This window comes from Protomyctophum bolini (genome assembly GCF_963924005.1).
Source record: "Protomyctophum bolini genome assembly, chromosome: 15".
NCBI classification, from domain to species: Eukaryota; Metazoa; Chordata; class Actinopteri; order Myctophiformes; family Myctophidae; genus Protomyctophum; species Protomyctophum bolini.
The window spans coordinates 34,338,439-34,357,465 of NC_137876.1; the positions used below are offsets into that span (position 1 = coordinate 34,338,439).

Consider the following 19,027-nt stretch of genomic DNA (forward strand, 5'->3'; position numbering starts at 1 on the left):
TTATCTAAATAGGTTATCGTCCAGCCAAATCACTCATTTATTTTTTCACAAATAAATAGTTGAATTGAACTTAAATGATGTTGTAAGTGTGTAAATGTGTTTGATGCAAAAGTGTAACACTAACTTAATGTATACTGTTGAGAAGTGCAGTACTGATCACTTATTTCCTGTGCTAGTTAAGATGTTCAAATAATGTTGGTAATGAAACCGTTGCCGTAAAATAAATTGCTACGACACAGAGACAATTAAGGTCAGGAACGTTGGCGGATCAGAGCAAGTCAGGGTCTGTTGGGCCTGGAGCTGTTGACTTTTGACTCAAGTCAAAGATCACCAGCTGAGTGGACCTTCCTCGCCCTGGGGACCGACAAGGTAGAAGAAAAAAAGAAAAGACGTCTGTGTGAAGACTGAAGAGAGAGCTTAAGATGACAAAACAGCTCAAAGTGATTGTGGCTTCAGGTGCTGGAATTTGCTGTCGTTATTTCTTTCTGTTTCTCACACACACACACACACACACACACACAACCCCACACACACACACACACACACACACACACACACACACACACACACACACACACACACACACAACCCCCCACACACACACACACACACACACACACACACACACACACACACACACACACACACACACACACACACACACACACACACACACACACAACCACACACACACACACACACACACACACACACACACACACAACCACACACATGTGTCAGCCATGGGACTGGAGAAGAGGATGTCTCTCAGGGTGTCATCTTCCTCGCCCAAGGGCGCACAGTCCTCAGGTATCATTAACCTTTTCCCCTCCTCCTCTCTGACAAGCATGAGAATTCTGACTCACTTAAGGGAACACAGGAAGCTTCTTTCACATACTCATTTCAATCAGTTGAGCAATCAGCCCTAATACTTGTGTTCTATGTGTGTTAATATGATTTATACAGTGTGTGTTGTGCTCCATTGTGCGCAACACACTCTGTAGCTCATTTTGGCACACCTGCCCCTATTCTTATGAAGACTGTGTGAACCTGCTGCGAGAGGATGTGATGGATGTGTGTATGTACTGTAGCCTAGTGTAGACAAGGCAAGAAGGGCATTCTATGCCATCAAAAGAAACATAAAAATAGACATCCCAATTAAAACCTGGCTTAAAATACTGGACTCTGTGATAGAACCAATTTCCCTCTATGGTTGCGAGATCTGGGGACCATTAGCAAACCATGATCTTGAAAAATGGGATAAACACCAAACCGAGACCCTACACACAGAACTCTGCAAATCCATTCTCCGTACCCAGCGAAAAACACCAAATAATGCATGCAGGGCAGAATTAGGACGATACCCACTCATAATCAAAATAAAAAAGAGAGCACTTAAGTTCTACAACCACCTAAAAGAAAGTGACCTAGATGCACTCCACAACAAGGCACTCACACACAGTGAAACTCTAGAGAGATGCCCCCTCAGCCATCTGGCCCTGGAACTCCGGGCACAAACACAAACAGAGCCCGAGATAGAAAACCCATTGGACTAAACCAAATTATAAAACAGCAAAAGGAAAACTATCTGACACATTGGAAAGAAGCAACACAAAAGCAGAGTAAACTAGAATGCTATCTGGCCCTAAACAGAGAATATACAGTGGCAGAATACCTGAGCACCGTGACCGACCCAAAACAAAGAAAGATCTTAACTAGGTACAGACTCAGTGAGCACAGTCTCGCAATCGAGAAAGGCCGTCATAGGCAGACCTGTATCCCGAGAGAAGACAGACTATGCACCCACTGCACACAAAATGAAGTGGAAACCGAGCTACACTTCCTAACCATCTGTCCATTGTACCAAGACATCAGAGACACATACTTCCCACAGATTACAACCACACACAGAGATTTTGAAAACATGACCAATGACAAAAAACTCCCATATCTGCTGGGCGAAGTACAACAATGTGCAAACACAGCAGCAAGATTTGTGAGTTGCTGTGATAGGAGAAGGATATAAAATGGAACACAACCACCCTAAAGACTAATCATTGTGTTTATTCCTGCACTATACCTGCATTGAGTGACCTTGGTACATAGAATTTTGTTTTGTTTGTATTGCTGTATTGTTGTATTGTTCTTTCTGCTTTGGCAATGTAAACGTATGTTTTCTCATGCCAATAAAGCCCTTTGAATTGAAATTGAATTGTGTGTGTGTAGTGCAGGGGTGCCCACACTTTTTTGACTTGAGAGCTACTTTCAAAACGACCGGGTCAAGAAGATCTACCCAGCAAAAAAGAACTATTATCCCGTTGCTGAAAATAGTTTAAAAATGTACTTAAGGGGGCTTTGGATTAGCGGCGCTGGCATTACATATAAGACAAATGGAATGAGAAATAGAGGGGGGGGAAATGGAAATGGTATTTTTTTTTTTGGTATTTTGAGCTGATAGGCCCTATTTATGTCAATGAATCAAGTCACCTTAATTCAAGTGGCAGTGTGTGTGTGTGTGTGTGTGTGTGTGTGTGTGTGTGTGTGTGTGTGTGTGTGTGTGTGTGTGTGTGTGTGTGCACTGTGCACGCGCACGCACCTGCGTGCACACCCACACACAGGCTAGTGTTTGTAGGAGCTGGTGTGCATGCATGTGTAGGATAAATATGTGTATACTCACAGCATAGATTGTGTGCGAACATACCGTCATACAGGTTATGGTTATATTTGTTGGCCATGGCCCAGGTCATTAACATCATGCAGCTCTGACTCCAGTGGCTGTGCCCTCATTTCCTCATTCCTACAATAGAAGGGAGGAGAGAGGTGATAGAATGAAAGTACAGGAACCAGGGCCCCATCAAACCAGCAAATATAACACTTCCTGTTTACTTTCTCGTTACGAGCTATGGTCTTCAGAATAAGACCTCATAATGAATGTTTTAATGTTTTTTTAAAGTCATACATTTAGTTTAAATAAATGCATTTAAATAGCGTACTAGAGTACTTACTGTATATGTGCCATGAAAGGTTGTTACCGATTTAAATTGGCTATTGATCCCCATTAAATGGGCATTTTATAGTTAATCTCATCTATTTAACAATGCAATACATACATTATACTGTATATCCATGATGTAGGCAAGTTGTAAATAATATCGGCCTACGTTTTTATTTTATTACATTCTTATTGTTTAATGTATCTATCTATTTAATTTGAACAATTTAGAAATATTGTCTAAATCATAATTAGCTTTTGTCATACAAAGAGAGATTTTAACCTAGTTAAATACAGAAAGTATTGGCCTACTTTAATTAGTTTAAAGACATTTTTAACATTTAACCCTACTTGAAGTAAGAAATGGCACTGTTTTTACCTCTGACCACACTAGATGGTCTGGTCTGTTTATTTTATACCTCTCCTGCTTAGTGGAGTGTGGTGTTGTAGAGGAGGTCTCTCTGAACACCGATTTTTATTCAATGGATTCAGTTTACTCTAGAGGGTACTCTTATTTTGAAGAGATCGTCCATCGGAAAGCTTACAGTATATTTCCTAGCTAATATCTGGCAGATAGACACTGGCAGGAACGGCCATGTACCTCCACTTTTCAGATTTAATGACTTTCCCATGACAAGTAGGCTACTACCTTACCTCATGTGTAATGTGGGCAAATGTATAGCTACAGTAAGTGATGGCTTAGAAGATCGTCCAACAATACCAGGAAAGAGACAAACAAAATGGCTCTTTTCTGCAACTTGCTCTTATGTGTTGATTGTGAGTTGCGACTGTTACGTTTACTATGGGAAATGACTGCATTTCCCATCAGTGTGTCGTGTCATGCCTCCATATATATGATCATACTTCGTGATATCACGCCTCATGACATGTCATGCCATTATGGTCGTCTCCATATATGAAGATCACGACACTGACCTCATCAAACCCTGGATAGCCATACATGGAGTAGACTGAATCATCAGCTAGATGCCAGCAACTCTGGAGCTGACCTGTTCTGACATTCCATATGTTGATCCTGTCCCCACCCGTCCTTCCTCTGAGATGTCTTCCTTTTGATTGATACCTGTCCATTCAAACTGACGGGTCCACCCCAAAGTAATTAGTAGAGTTCTCAACAGGCCCGAAAATTAAGGCCCGGCCTTACCTGGGCCATCATCAAACCCTGCACACTCAATCAAGACACTGCCCCCGCTGCCACCCTTAGATCTCCATATATGGTGCTGACCTCTTCTGACATTCCATATGTTGATCATCAAAACCTGTACACTCAAGACACGTACCATATATGGCCAGTACAGAATTAATTCCATAGGTTGATCTGACGCCCATGCCAAAGCGCCAGCGCTCGCCCAGCAGTCTGCGGTCACCCAGGCGGATGCAAGCATGGTGTATGCAACTTCGCTTCTCACCCCCACCCCTCAGGGCATCTTACTGGTACTATATTTAAGTGTAACTGTGTAAGACTATGTTGCCTGCCCTGTAGAGCCTGTTCTTTATTAATGTCCTCTAACAGTGACATCTTGAGGCCGTTTAGGAGGGTAGACCATGCTTGTGTCTCTGCTCCACCTACCTACAAAACTTTTTTTTCTCCCAACCCTGAGTCCTCGTTTCATGCAGAAGTGCAGCACAGATCTTGAGCTGACTTGTCCTGCGTGCTGGGTCTGGAAGGGAACTATACCTACTTCTGTTTGCCAGTTTTCGGATTGATCGTCATAGTTATTTATTCATAATGGCTGTTTCTATCTCACTCCCGTGTCTGGGACTCGTGACACTGGCAGCTATTCTTATTCAGACCATCGCGGTTGCCGTCAGTTTTATGTACTTCAACAACGTTCTAAACACGGTAAGAAATGACACAAGGCTCACTGCAGAGGTTTTGTAAACCAGTGGAAACCTTGCCAGTTGAAATGGCAAATGCATTCGGTGTGTATGGACGTCCGAGTTAAGAATACAACATTTCTAAATTAGTAGCCTAAGAAATAGCCTTGATCAGGAATCCAAACATTGATAATACATTTTAGGAGTCCAAAATGTTCGGCCATTATGAAGCTGAACAATGGAAGATAGGGGAAAGATAGAAAAGTCGACAACCGAAAACAATAGCAGGAAATTGTGGTACTTATTTAAACTCGGGAGATTATTAGGCCATTTCTTCTTCTGCCTAATAACCTAATACAAGAAACTCCACTGCCTGACACTCCGGTAAAACAACACTTTAAAGTCGTAGGCTATGTAGTGTTGTTGGATTACTTAAATCTAATATACCGGTAGTTCTATTTTCCTCAGTGCTCCTTTTTTGTGTGACTTTTACCTTGCCAGATGCAGGAGACTTTCTCCAGGAGTAGTGTGTCATGTTTGATGAAAGCCAATCTGCGCTCAGCGGAGGGTCTCACAGAGACACCAGAAGAGGAGAAAAAGAGCGACCCCTGCTGGCAAGTGACACAACAGCTCCAGTACCGCATAGAGAAGGTATATTATTAGTCAGATAGTCAGATTAGTCTAGATAGGAATGCCAGTGTACATCAACATTGCTACTGGGTTACAGCTTACTTCACTTCTATTCCCTGCTCTTTCTTTTTTCTTCTTTCTTCTTTTTAACCACAGATCATGGCTGAGCGGTTCCAGAAGGAGATGTCAACAACTATGAGAAGTAAGACGTTTACCTTGCATTAATCCCACTGTCCCACACAGCCAGTTAGTTATATACAACATTTGCAACATTCGATTTTTAATAATGGGTTGAATCTAGAGCAGAGGTTTTCAACTGGTGGTCCGTGGAGTGGACCACTGGTGGTCCGTGAAGGTATTGCATGTGGTCCCTGGCCATGCATTTAGTATGTTTTTGTATCACCACTAGTTGGGAAACGAACTAGTTCATTAAGTGACCTGGTGATGTATGATGACATCAATGTCATTTACTGGGAAGTCGGATGTCAAGAACTTCCACAGAAAGGGAGTTTGAATTTCAAGGGAAAGTGAACCGGATTGACTGGTTGAGTCTATTAGGAAATGTCAAATGTGCTCATATAATCATGCAATCGCATGTGTCTGCCATCTATGAGTTTAATATGGAAGGTTAAGAGAACAGAGTAAGGGCGACCATGGGAAAGGAATAGCTCCGGACGACAAGCATATATTAAATTACTGACTGTTAAGGGCTTGATTTAATTCACCTCAAATTAACAAATTTGATATACATTTTTATATCCCCTCACTCAACTCAACAGTGGTCCCCAGTTTGATTCTTAGTCAGCGTGGTGGTCCCTGGTTCATAATCAGTTGAAAACCCCTGATCTAGAGAGCCCATTCATCCAAACAGAAAAGTCTGATCTGCTTGTATTAACACATTTTTAATGAAAAAAGTCTACGGTGGATTTTTATGAAACAAACACTTTGATTGAAAGAGGATAATTCAAACTTTCCGTAGGCTATTCAAGCTTTCTGTATGTTGGTGAGTTTACAGTTGTTTAATACAAGAAGATCTGACATTTCTGTTTGGATGAATGGGCTGTCAGCGGCTGGTGTTGGAACTCTAGATTCAACCATTGTAAGAAACTAGTGTTACAAATTGTGGCTACAGTATCACTTATACCATTGATTCTCAAAACCGACCCAGTGTTTGGGAAAGACTGACTTACTGTAGCCTACTGTCTTTGCTGTACTGTACTGTACACCTAAAATGTATTTTCTATACAGAATGTCTCTCATCGTTCATCAATAACAGGTAAACTGACCGGAGGGCTGCCCATTCTGACCCCAGGGGTCCGAGGAGTCCCTCTTCCTAAAGTTGCGGCCCATGTGACAGGCGTCGCTTCAACCAGAGAACCTCCAACCACTGAAGGTGAGGAGGATCACATGGAATACTATTCAGAGATTAACCAGGTTTTAAAGGTCCAGCCAGTGTCCTTATAGGCTACAGTGAAATCCTCATTGTTAATCATAATTCAATTGTAACTCTGTGTTCAATTAACACTCAGGGTTTTCACCAAACAAGGTTTGGCTGATGTCAAAGTGCAGGTTATGTGTTAGTAAAGGCTGCAAAGGCAGGTGAACTTCCCCCACGCCTAGAGCAGGTCAGACCGGAGGAATGCATGTTGAAGCCCTGCAGGTTCCTGTAGCACACATTTGTCAATGTCAATCCGATCCGATCTGACTGCTGAGACCTGCAGAAGAAAACAGATGTGCATCTCTTCTTACTTCACTAACTCCCCGGATGCTCCCACACCCCCCTCCCCCGCCCCGGCTGCTCCCCATCCCGTTCTTGTGATGAGGGTGGTGCTGTTTAAACTTCTGATGATGTCAGTGAACATAAAAGCAGTCCAGAAAGACTGATATTTCCCCCTTTTTCCCCTCCCATGAGCAGTTTAATCTTTGAAGGCCCTGGTTGCACAACTGCTGGGCAGTGTTGGCCTGTGATCGCATCTGTAAAAAATATTTTGTGAGTGGAACCTCCCTGACATTTGTATCTAATTTGAATAACAGAGCACGCTGGTAGTGTGAATGGCACAGTGTTGAGTCTGACTCTGAGCAGACAGAGCTCAATAAAGTTATAACATTTTTCTACGGAATTTCAGAAATGTTCAAAAGATCAAAGAAATTCTATGAATCAAAGAAAATAACTTTTAGGGAGTCTTGAAATTAGCTGATTGCCTGTCTGTGTTTGTGTGTGTGTGTGTGTGTGTGTCTGTGTGTGTGTGTGTGTGTGTGTGTGTGTGTGTGTGTGCGCGTGTGCGTGTGCATGTGTGTGTGAGAACAGGTTCATGGAGCAGCAGGGGGTATCTGGGGGAGCGTATCGCTGCGTGGGAGGGCCAGCGGGGTCTGTCCTTCCTACAGAACATGGAGCTGAGGGGCGGGGAGCTGCTGGTGCCCCGAGCAGGCCTCTACTACATCTATGCCCAAACTTACTTCAGACTCCCCTCCATGGAGGAGACGGAGGGGGAAACGGGGGAGGAAGAGGGAGCGCAGCTTGTTCAGTATATTTACAAAAAGGTGAGGCTTCTGCTGGGCATTTGGACGTTTTCAGCACATTCTGCTGGGCCAGCCTGGGGAATGTCTCCCTCTGGTGGCCATCAAATTGACTGAATGTATCTGCGTACTATTTCAGATTGTTGTCTCTTGCAAGGCAAAGATCTAAAGGCAGCCGCTATCTGCAAATATAATTGTGTATGTGTAAAAATAAGAGCAATATTGAAACAATATCAGCAAACATGCTGGTACAACACAACAGATCTTCCAGTAGCCTATATGTTCCAGTTAATTTTTAATGTAACAGAACTGTCAGAAAGTAATAAAACGTTTTATTTTTTAAATACCTCTGATGATTAAGTTTTGAACTGTGACCCACAGATGAGTTCCTATCCAGTGCCCATCTTGCTGATGAAGTCGTCCCGGAGTGCCTGTTGGCCCCGGGGTCAGGAACCGGGCCTTTTCTCCCTGCACCAAGCTGGCACAGCTCGCCTGCAGCCTGCAGATCGCCTCTTCATCACTGTCAGCAATGCCAGCACCATGGAGATGGATGGGAGGGCCAGCTACTTTGGGGCTTTCCTGGTGGGCTAGACTAAACCTTGGGGTGAGGTGTCTGAGAACGATGCCTGACTGGAAATGGACTGTGTGAGAGATGGATCCTGACTTCAGTGGATGACAGCATATTCAACCCATTGGGTTGCGCTGTGAAGTCTTGGTGTGGCTGGAATGAAAGTATGGACCATGAAGTGTGGATAATTTTCTACAGGGCCATGGGACATAAATAAGGTGGCAGACCTAAGCTGCTAGTACAGTACAGCTGGACGGCTTGGTGGGATTGTTCCAGTTAGAATGAACTGGTCAATGGTCGGCACATCCTAATGTCTCATAGGATGTCAAGACTGTTATTGTGATATCAAGTGTTGCTTATTGCTGGGAAATGGAAGTAAAGAAGCATTATGGTTATCAGACTGATGCTATGCATTGGTGTGTGACTCGTGTATTGAGTAATGCCTTGCAGTAGGTGTGAACAGTCTGCAAACAAGCTGCTGCCGCTGAGAACTAATTGTGGTGTTGGGACACTTGTAGTCCTCTTTTTGTCAAATCTTTGTATCCCAAACTGCCAGAGAATGGGACTTAATTTTTTCCTGTCAGTGTTTCCAGACAAAATGTGAATTGAACTTTATAAGTTCATGTTTAGAATATTATTACTTTGTAATTTGTTTTGAATGCACTTTTTGTAGATGTCATGCTGTCATGAGCCTCACAGGGAGAAGTAAAGACTGTGATGCTGCCAGAAAGAGTGTTTTTGGAACATGTTGCCTGTGTAGACTGCATCTTAAGCTTTTTATTTTGTATATTTTACTGTGAGCAGCATTACAAATATTTCTGCATTAAAGTTTCTTCCCACTGTTCCTTATTGATCTATTTAGGCCTTTTGGGGGTCTTTTTTCTCACTGTATACTAGTGGATACCTATACTAATATGGATAGGCTTATTCATCAGCATGTAATATTTTTCCTGATTTTCTCAATTTGTTCAAGATCCTTTCCAGACTTGCATGTGTAGAGCCTACTGGAATTAATCTAGGCTAAGTTGGTTTGGTTGATTAGGAAAACCCTGAAGAAGGCATATGGTTTTAGTCTTTCAATACATTTTTGCATCGTTTTTTGCATCGTGACTACGAGCTGTGCGACCTTTCCTTTACAAGTTTTGTCTCCCGTGGTCAGCACCTCCCCACTATTGGTGTGCACTCCTACCTCTTTGTTCTGATTAGGAAAACAAAGCTGGTTCAAATCAAAATTGCGGAAATTGTGAAATTGCGGAAATGGTAATTGCGAAATTGCGGAAATGATAATTGCAGAAATGTTAATTGCGTAAATTGCGGAAATGGAAATTGCGGAATTGCGGAAATTGTAATTGCGGAATCAGGCATTTAACCCTGAACTGCTTGAGTTCGAGCTGCTCAGTGACCAATGTTAAGACTACTGTGTTGGTTCTCAAAGTGGGGTCTGTGGACCCCCAGGGGTCCTTGCCCCCCAAGAACAACCATAAAAGTAGTTACAGCATCAGTAATCATTTTAACCACTTTATCAATGTATACGATGTTACCTAGTCATAAATAGCTGAAAATAGCGGATCTAGAAGCTTGTCACAAAATATTTTCAAACTGGGTTCCACGTCGGAACTGAATGTGGTCCTTAACATGAAAAGGTTTGAGAACCACTAGTAGGCCTCCACATTTTGATTTGGCCATTGGGATAATAAGTTGGAAATCGGTCAGCCGTCATCTTTTGGGGGATATTAGTCATGCAAACTCGCATTTGTCTCATTTTAGATTTTAGCGTTGGCTACTCAAAAAGTAGTTAATACAGCATCACAATCATTTTAACCACTTTATCGATGTATACATTGGCAATTCAAGAGATCTACAAACTCAGCAAGCTCAAAACGCATCCCACTGCGAAGCGTTTTGAGCTTGTAGAACAGCTATTTTGCTATTTGAATAGAAATCCTGAATTTCTTTTTTTAATTGAAATCCTGAAAAGTATCATGTATTTTCAAATACCTTTCATTCTTTATAAACGAAATACAACGGACATAAAAACTAGGTCGCTTACATTTCACGAGCGTTCATTAGTCAGGTTTCACCTGACAAAAATATAGTTCATAATACTATCACTAGTCATTCAGCTACTAATAGTTAAAGTACTAAAAAGTAAATAAAAGCGTGTCATGTTTGGAATTGCAACAGTTGAAATAAATATATAAAAATAAATATATATATATAAAAATAAAATCAATATTGGGATATTAACCTGCGGGCCACATGTGGCCCACATGCTGCCAGTTACCCATGTACTGTATGATCTATTCTACAGTATACGTCCCATATACTTATCTTAAAGCATCCACTTTACATAATGACATGAAACTTGATAACTCGGTCAACCAGGCAGTCACCAGGAACCAGACACCCCCGCCACAAAAAAAGACAGAACTGAAAAAGTAAAAAACTATCATTTAATCCTGTTGTATTGTTTCCATAATGTGGCAGTGAATGTTTGAACAAGAACAGTCCCTCCTGTTAACAGGAGTTTCTTACATATAAAATAATAAAAAATAATTAAAACAAAAACAAATAGTTAGGGTTCAAGTAATGCCCAAAAGAAAGACATACTGAAACGCACAGACACAAAGGCAGACGGATCATATTCACAAATAAAAATCAACCCGCTACTTCCTGGTCTATGAATGGAGAACCAATCACGTGTTTGTTTGGTCAGTTTGAGTCCCCCCCATCTCAGGACTCACAGACGCATATACAGATATAGTTTGAGACAGTAAACAAAACACAAACACAGACAATACACCCCCTCTGAGTTAAATGAGGGTAAGGTGTTTCAAGGTGCCTTAACCAAAACAACACAGACGTTAACAAAACATGGTGCCAACTCAAGTCAGTATTAAAACAGAAAGTCTCTGAGTTGGGTCTCTGATCTGCTGGGAAACTACAATTAGGAAAACGGGAAACGCAGAGGATATTGTTTTGTCTCGACAGTGGCAACCTATGGCTTCGGTTTATTGATGCACACATGCATACTCTCACATTCAATACCAGTAGCAAACTGTAATAATGTCTTAAAAAGACAATTATTCTACACATGGCAATACTGTAAACAACTATGTGTCTCTGTAAGAGAGGGGTGAAAGGCTCCTTATGGGTTCAGCTCATGGTGCTGCTATTGCTATGGTAACCAAGGAAGGTCCCAGTTGTAATTTGACCAATCAATCAGAGTAAGTGCTTATATATCACCTCCACCCCCGACCTGCTGACATTACAGTAAATCTCAGCGATCCACACACGCACACAGAGAAACCTCGGAGCCAGCCAAGGGCTCTGACATTATCTCCCTCTGGCTTGCCTTGTACAGCACTTGCATTAGTCAAGTTCATTAAGACAAATTAGTTAACTTAATAGACAGTACTTGGGATGAGTGAGTGAGAGGAGAATCGAAGGTAGGTCTCTGTAGATTACCAATGACATTCAATCACAACAGGAGTCTGAACACATACAGGATTAAGCCTGATTTATACTACTTAGTTGCTCAGATATTTTCAGTGCGTGACCAAGTATAACTCAGACTTTAATGAGATTCTTCTTGAATATCAATGCCTGCCAGACGTGGAGTAATACTTTGATCACAGACAATGCAATAAGTTTACCATCAGATATGATAAACCAGAAATGGTTTTCATTCACACTACACACTTTACCAATCCACACTTACATACATACAGTCATACATACATACTTATAAAAGAAACACATCCATCCAATTGTGCACACACTAATAAACACAAAACCTGGTGTGGAATTTTCCTATTGCCTCTTACGCCTGTGGTCTGTGAACCATATAGTAAGCACCTGGGAACCAGATCTCTGCGTTTCATTTGTTAGCAACTACCAACAGACTGGCACCCAGGATGATGCATGAGGCTTTGGCACGCCGATGCTTTTCTTGCTCTGCTGTGTTCTGCTTTATCTGACACAGAACAAAGAATATTACAAAAGAACAGGACAGGACAGACCCATAGCTGCCTTACCTCCCCATCTATGGGAGAGGTACGTGTCATTTTGACCAACACGCTGCTCAGTTGTCATATTCATTCAGCACCAAGCCGTCTGTATCCTCCGTCCAACAAGGAAATCAGGAAGTCCCGAGTCTCGTTCAGCCAATGAGCAGCTCCAGGCTGTCCTCGTAGTTGGACTCTCGTGGGGGGCTAGGGGACAGAAAGGCTGTGGTCACGGGGGTTCCCGTTGCCGTAGCGACATTGAGGAGGGTGTTGCCGTGGATGCTGGTGGTCGCCGGGTTGCGGAGAGCTGCGGCAGCGGTGATGCTGGTAAGGTTGATGCCCAGAGTGAGCCGCGTTTGCTCCAGTGCCTTCTCTGGCACAGCGAAGGCCTCCAGCTTCTTCTCGCCGTTGGCCATGTAAGAGTTCTGGCAGCCACGGCAGATACAGTCCAAGCATGCCTGAGAAAAGTGCAAAATTGACTAATTAGATCCAAAGTCAGGGGGCATATTACGCAAAGCTTAGCATCGATCTGCTCCCATTTTGAATTGATACTGATCCACGGTACAATTTGACCAGCAGAAACGGCATTAGCAGTGCACGAACAGTAAATAGCATAGACAGTATAACAGTGATATATTGGCAAAGAAGACAGGGAATATTGACTTTTTGGTGCAGTGTAAATGTAAATTCAATAGGGTTTTTGGTGGAAAATGGAATAAAAACACTATTTAATTAACAGACTCTAGCATAGCATAGCATAGAGGGCGTACAGCTGCACATACAATAACTTTGGCAGGTTGACGAGGCCAGGTTGGAAACATTCGCTGTCACTTCATAAAGTTGGTTCAAGACAAAACACAATGCCCAGGTTCATTACAATGTTGCATTACACTGACTCTGGGACTTGTTTTAACAGATTGCTTGGAGATCAATGAAGTTCTATGACTTTTGGGTTATGAGCTATTTTCCATTTGTTTTGGCAAGACTGACCATGCCTTGTAGAAAGTAGGAGTTTTCATATTCTATGATGAAATAGGGAAAAAATAAAATAAAAAATACTCTCAAAAGTCTCCACTCAGCATTGACAATACAAAACCTAAACAAGGTACTGTGTGCAATATTAGTTGTTGGTAAGTTCTATCTTGGTTAACAAATAGCTCTCCTATTTATTTAATAATCATAACTGTTGCAAAGAAATATGATATCCATTATTCCACTTTCCCTATAATGTTCCATGTGAATGATGCATTTAAGGTCTTAGAACTCACCTTGCGGTTAGAGTAGCAGGGGCATCGTTGTCCCCGACAAGTCAGTACAGAGGGATTCTGCGTAGCCCTGCCACACTTGCAGCCTTTCTTTTCCACAGCCTTCTTATATGGGGGTTTGGCTGGGGTTGGCGGCACCAAACAGCCCGACAGCATCCGCGGGTCTTTGCTGCGGTCCTTGGATTTGGGCGCTCCGCTGCGGACCTTGGCGTTTGGCTTCTTTGGAGCTTGGTCGCCGTGCTTCTTGGCACCCTTACTGTGGTTGGGTGTTGGGCGACTGGGCTTGAGTGACGCACCGTTGGATAGGGAGGAGTAAGCATGCGCAGATACAGTCGAGGAGTGGAGCACAGGCTGCTGCGTGTGAGATGGGGTTGGAGTGTGTGGGTGTGAGATGGTGCCCTGCAGGATGGAGGTGATGGGAATGGGCTTCACGATTTCTCTGTCACCCTCCGAGCGCGAACGCTTTCGGTTGAGGCGGAGTGGCGGGGGCTTAGGAAGAGGAGGGGGGTCTGTGGAGGTGAGCGTGTGAGCACCGTGGCTGCAGCCTATGTGAGTCCTGTCCGTCTGAATCTGCGTGTAGTTGTGTGCCGTGTCCAGCTGTATGTACATGTGTGTGTGTGCTCTGTCCGAGGGTATGTGCGAGTGCGAGAGTGTCCTGTCTGGCTGCGTGTGAAGAGTGTCTCTACTGGCTTGGAGAGGATCCAAAGTCTGTAACACCTCCTCCACACTGAGGAGCAGCACCTCCCCCTCCTCCAGGTCCCTGCTACCCGACTGCCCGTCCCTGAGTGAGCACACAGTGGCCTGTGTAGATGATAAAGGCCTGGAGGCCAGACTCAGTTCCAGTCCACCGCAGCCAGCTGCGGACACAGTGAGGCCACCCTGTGGTTGCTCCTCCACCAGCTCACATACCTCCAGCTCTGGGGAGGAAGGACCCAGCTCCTCCAGTCCATTGCAGTCACGGGGTCCATTGAAACAGGCAGGGTTAGAGGAAGAACTCTGGGGATTGGCTGAGGGTTCAGCAGGGACAGGTGGCGCCTCCATGGGTGTGAGGGATGCCAAAGCCAAGTAGCTGGGCTCCTCTAGCACCGTGTTTGGCTCCTGCGCCTCCACCTCCACCTCCAATTCCATGTCATTGCTCGACGTTAGGACCTCCTCTAGGAGGTCCATGACCTCTGGAGACCCTCCCACCTGGCTGCTGATTAGCTGTAACAGTGGGGAATGAGTGATGTACAAGCACAGTTGCCTGTAACATTGGACTAACACAGAGAGCTGTTTGTTCTCCGCAAAGCAGGTATAGTCCTTGCACCAGCTGCATCCCGGCTTCATTGTCATCTTCTGACCTTTGCAGCTCAAGCAAACGTAATGCTGGCATGACGAGTCTGTGGGGGCGATGGGGTCCTGGAGCAGTTTACCTGGGACAAAAAAATTGTGAGGTAAAGGGTCTGTTAATCCGCCTCTCAACATCAGCGAATTTGCTACAGTATAAATTACCACCAGTTCCATTTTATCAGACTGAGACCAGACCAGACTGGTTTCAAGTTTCTTGTGTATATAATCCCTGCGATCCCTTGATCACTTCATGCCAGCAAATACAATTTGTTATGAAGACACATGTATCTATAATGTCAAGTGTGATATGAGCTCTGCCCCGTCTATAATCCTGCTGAGATTCTTGCTGAGCTAAGTGAATTCAGCCATGAATAGGATACACATGGTCTCTGTGGCAGACAACAGTGCAGTCATCTGTACACTGTCAGGACTGAGCGGGGGTGCCCGCTTCTTGCATAGTGAGGAAGCAGCCAGCTGCTACCAGGGCTCAGCCTCAGTTGTCAAGGAGACCACAACAGTGAAAACCTGCTGCGCAGCACACAGATCATTGTGAGACACTTTCTGTCATCACTCACTCACTACACACAGTAAATTCAGCAGTGTTCGTTCATTCATTCATTTGCAAATCTACAGAGTAGTATACACATGTAATCAAGTTATGGATCCATTGGTTAAATCAAATGTGTACACAGAGTCTCAAGGGTTAAACACTACACTTTACAGTGTAGGTGTAATAGAGTAGCCCTGCCTTTAGTTTATAAAGCTAATACCTCCTCTCACTCCCCTGGCCAAGTGAGAGTCCTCTTTGGATGAGCGGTACAGTTTTGGTTCTGACAAAACGTAATGTTCCGTTAGTTTGTCCCTGTGATAACGCAGTCACCGCTCACCGGTATGAATTCACAATTTCACATCATTCAATCAGCAGGATAAAAACTGTAAAACAACAACAACAACACTAATGCGTGATGCTTACCGCAGACCAGGCATGCGAGGGACTGACGGAAGAAGGGCAGCAGTTTGTACATCTCTGTGAAGGAGTGGGGCTGTCGCGGATCACACTGCAGGACCGCCCGGCTGGCGGACACGTACAGAGCGGTGGCATTGACAGGGTTCATATCGATGCTCCCGTCGTCGCCTCCTCGGCCCGGGAAAAAGCAAGCCACCCAGCCACTCACTGGGACCACCGAGGCACTCGGGTCCCAGGGTGGATGGACAGTCGGCGACACTCGCCAGGCGGCGTGGCAACAAAACAGCCCCGTTCCCACAGAGCACAAAGAGACGACACCGAACGGCCGCGTCAGCGAAGACTGTCCAATAAATAATAAACAAAAGCGAACATGGTGGTGTACGGTGTCACAAAAAGCGCAAACCGTTAGCTCGGCATGTAGCCAGCTAGCGTTAGCATCGCCGGGGCTGATGATCACGACTCTCTCCCAGCGCAGTTATATCCGATCACAGTTCAGGTTGATGTTAGCCCCTCTGTGGATACGTTACCCCTACACAGTCACGTATCTGCCGTTACCGTAACGTTAGATCAAACGATCCATGGTGAAAAGCTGTGCTAGCTACCTAGCTTTAGCATAAAAAAAGAAAGAAAAATAAATCAAGCAAACGCTGCGCAGCACAGATAGTTGGTGTATTGGCCAAGTTATTCCATCCAACATCCAAATCCGTATCCTCATTGATGGCTGAACAAACCCCCAAAGCTCCCGCTGTGAGAGGAAAATATCGCTAGTTACAAGATCCCAGGCGCGCACTTGATGTAAACAAAGCTACGCTAGCTAACGTTAGCATTGCTAGCATAATTAGCAAAGCAGATATTCCACCCGTAGTAGTAGTAGAACTCCAGTCCAGTACCGTATGCAGATCTACCTCGTGCACCTCGGGTTGAAATGTAACCTGTGGTCTAAAATAGTATGTTTTTGATACGTCTGTTTGACACTACAATAGTCCGTGAACGTTTGCCGATACATATCGAGCTAGCCGATTTACAAAGGCATCAATCATTTGATTTTTCACTTTTCCTCATCGGTCTCTCGCGATAGCCGTCATCATCACGCGAGAGACCCGGGTCGGTTACCCCTGGTTACCGTAAGTGCTGCAGAGTTCGACAAGCTTTGATTGATTGACCCCCCAGTATCAGGATAGCCAACACTCCCCACTCACAGGTAGTACCCCCCCCCCAGAGAGGAGTATAGGGCCATAGTCCTACTCCTCCTCCCAGCCCAAATCACACCTAGGAAAGCATGAGTGTTTTTTGACTGGGGGGTCATATTTTGACAGCAGGAATTGCCTGTCATAATTTGACCCCCCAGTACTGTCATAATTTGACCCCCCAGTATCAGGGCCTTAGTCCTACTCCTCCTCCCAGCCAACACTCCCCACTGACAGGTAGTTACCCCCCTGAGCTCAAACCAACATTTTGGTTTTAAGATGTTGATATTCATTTTGTATTCATCCTTAGGACCCCAAATCACACCTTGGAAAGCATGCGTATTTCAAACAAAGTGTTTTTTGACCGGGGGGTCATATTTTGACAGCAGGAATTGCCTGTCATAATTTGACCCCCCAGTATCAGGATGTATTTAGGATGTTGATATTCACTCATCAGCCAACACTCCCCACTCACAGGTAGTACCCCCCCCCCCCCCAGAGAGGACGTATAGGGCCTTAGTCCTACTCATCCCAGCCCAAATCACACCTTGGAAAGCATGAGTGTCTATTTCAAACAAAGTGTTTTTTGACTGGGGGACAGCAGGAATTGCCTGTCATAATTTGACCCCCTAGGATGTATTAGGATGTTGATATTCATTCATCAGCCAACACTCCCCCACTCACACGCAGTTGGTATCCTTACTTGTTGCATTACTGCACCCAACAGCGTCAACTCCGTGGGTGCGCAGGAGCCGAAGCACCCACTGGCAAAATAACAAGCCAATAATAATAAATTGCGGGGCGGGTGGGCACCTTAAAATATATAGGCTATACTCTAAGGTGGGCACCCACTGTCGTTAAAGGAACACTCCCGCCACTGACTGCACCCCTTCTGTATATCTCAGTATCCTTACTAATCTATTGCAGATTTACTGATACAAGGATTTAGCTTCTAAAAGAAATACTGCTGCTGTAATTAATTAAAGAGAGAAAATACTCTCAATAGTGGAGAGACTGAATGAATAACTACCCCAAAAATATAGTCTACATTTTACCACTACTCTTATCTTAAAACGTCAATGCCATCGTCATAATAAATGTAACAGAATTCTTAATATTGTAAGCATAATGATATTATAGCATCATGATATTTGGCCATAGCTCCCTACCTTCCCCAGCTACATTTGGGGAAGGGGGTTGTTGCCCAGACAAGGACCGGACTGGTGAACCGTGGGTCATGGCATGGGTTCAATAGTGGGTGAAATGAGTAATGGTAAAATTATGTAGTTTTCACTTTTACAAAAAAAATAAATAATATAATATAATAATTCTTCTTAAACACTTGCACCACCACCTATTCTGGGGGAACATTCACCAAAAGCTGATCTACAAGCTCACAAACTGTCATGATAGGTTGTGCAGCCTATATAATTTGATTCGTTGATTTTGTATATGCTTAAAATTAGTCCTTTAATGCAGACCAATAAAAATAAGGCAACAAGTGTGGGAAAAAATCATTGGTTTGTTATCAGATTGACTGATTAAAGAACAGTAAAGACATCAGGATTAGGTTAAACCTAATCTGAGTTCCCAGAAGTTTTATTTTTCGCCACTAGGCGGGCGAGAAAAGGTTAAACCTGGTTGTTAGCCTGGTCCGGAGCAGGCTAAATCCACAGCATTAGTTTCCATGGTAACTAGTGTGGCATTGCTTTCATGAAACCGAATC

At 43.9% G+C, this 19,027-nt stretch overlaps 3 protein-coding genes across 5 annotated transcripts in view; 1 reads left to right on the forward strand and 2 right to left on the reverse strand.

Annotated features, from left to right (window-relative positions):
* The window catches only part of ppp2r3a (protein phosphatase 2, regulatory subunit B'', alpha), a 129,959-nt gene extending 127,259 nt beyond the window's left edge, over positions 1-2,700 (reverse strand). Inside the window, exon 1 of the mRNA XM_080784029.1 lies at positions 2,678-2,700. The gene's annotated coding sequence lies outside the window, so the exon portion shown is untranslated. The remainder of the gene's footprint in view (positions 1-2,677) is intronic.
* A 1,982-nt stretch (positions 2,701-4,682) lies between these two features.
* Positions 4,683-9,374, forward strand: LOC308329654 (tumor necrosis factor ligand superfamily member 10-like). 3 transcript variants are annotated; one of them, XM_080784109.1, is made up of 6 exons: positions 4,683-4,856; positions 5,333-5,482; positions 5,618-5,663; positions 6,738-6,854; positions 7,770-8,002; positions 8,360-9,374. In XM_080784109.1, exons 1-6 carry the CDS (start codon positions 4,743-4,745, stop codon positions 8,567-8,569), a joined length of 870 nt encoding a protein of 289 aa, XP_080640235.1. In that variant the 5' UTR covers positions 4,683-4,742; the 3' UTR covers positions 8,570-9,374. The 3 variants fall into 3 exon arrangements, with proteins under 3 accessions (XP_080640235.1, XP_080640236.1, XP_080640237.1); XM_080784110.1 differs by having other exon boundaries at positions 5,339-5,482; XM_080784111.1 differs by lacking the exon at positions 5,333-5,482.
* Positions 9,375-11,020: 1,646 nt separating this feature from the next.
* msl2a (MSL complex subunit 2a) lies at positions 11,021-17,166 on the reverse strand. Its single transcript, XM_080783306.1, has 3 exons — positions 16,121-17,166; positions 13,822-15,230; positions 11,021-13,011 (listed from the first exon to the last, which is right to left on the reverse strand). Exons 1-3 carry the CDS (start codon positions 16,260-16,262, stop codon positions 12,709-12,711), a joined length of 1,854 nt encoding a protein of 617 aa, XP_080639432.1. The 5' UTR covers positions 16,263-17,166; the 3' UTR covers positions 11,021-12,708.
* Positions 17,167-19,027: the final 1,861 nt, after the last annotated feature.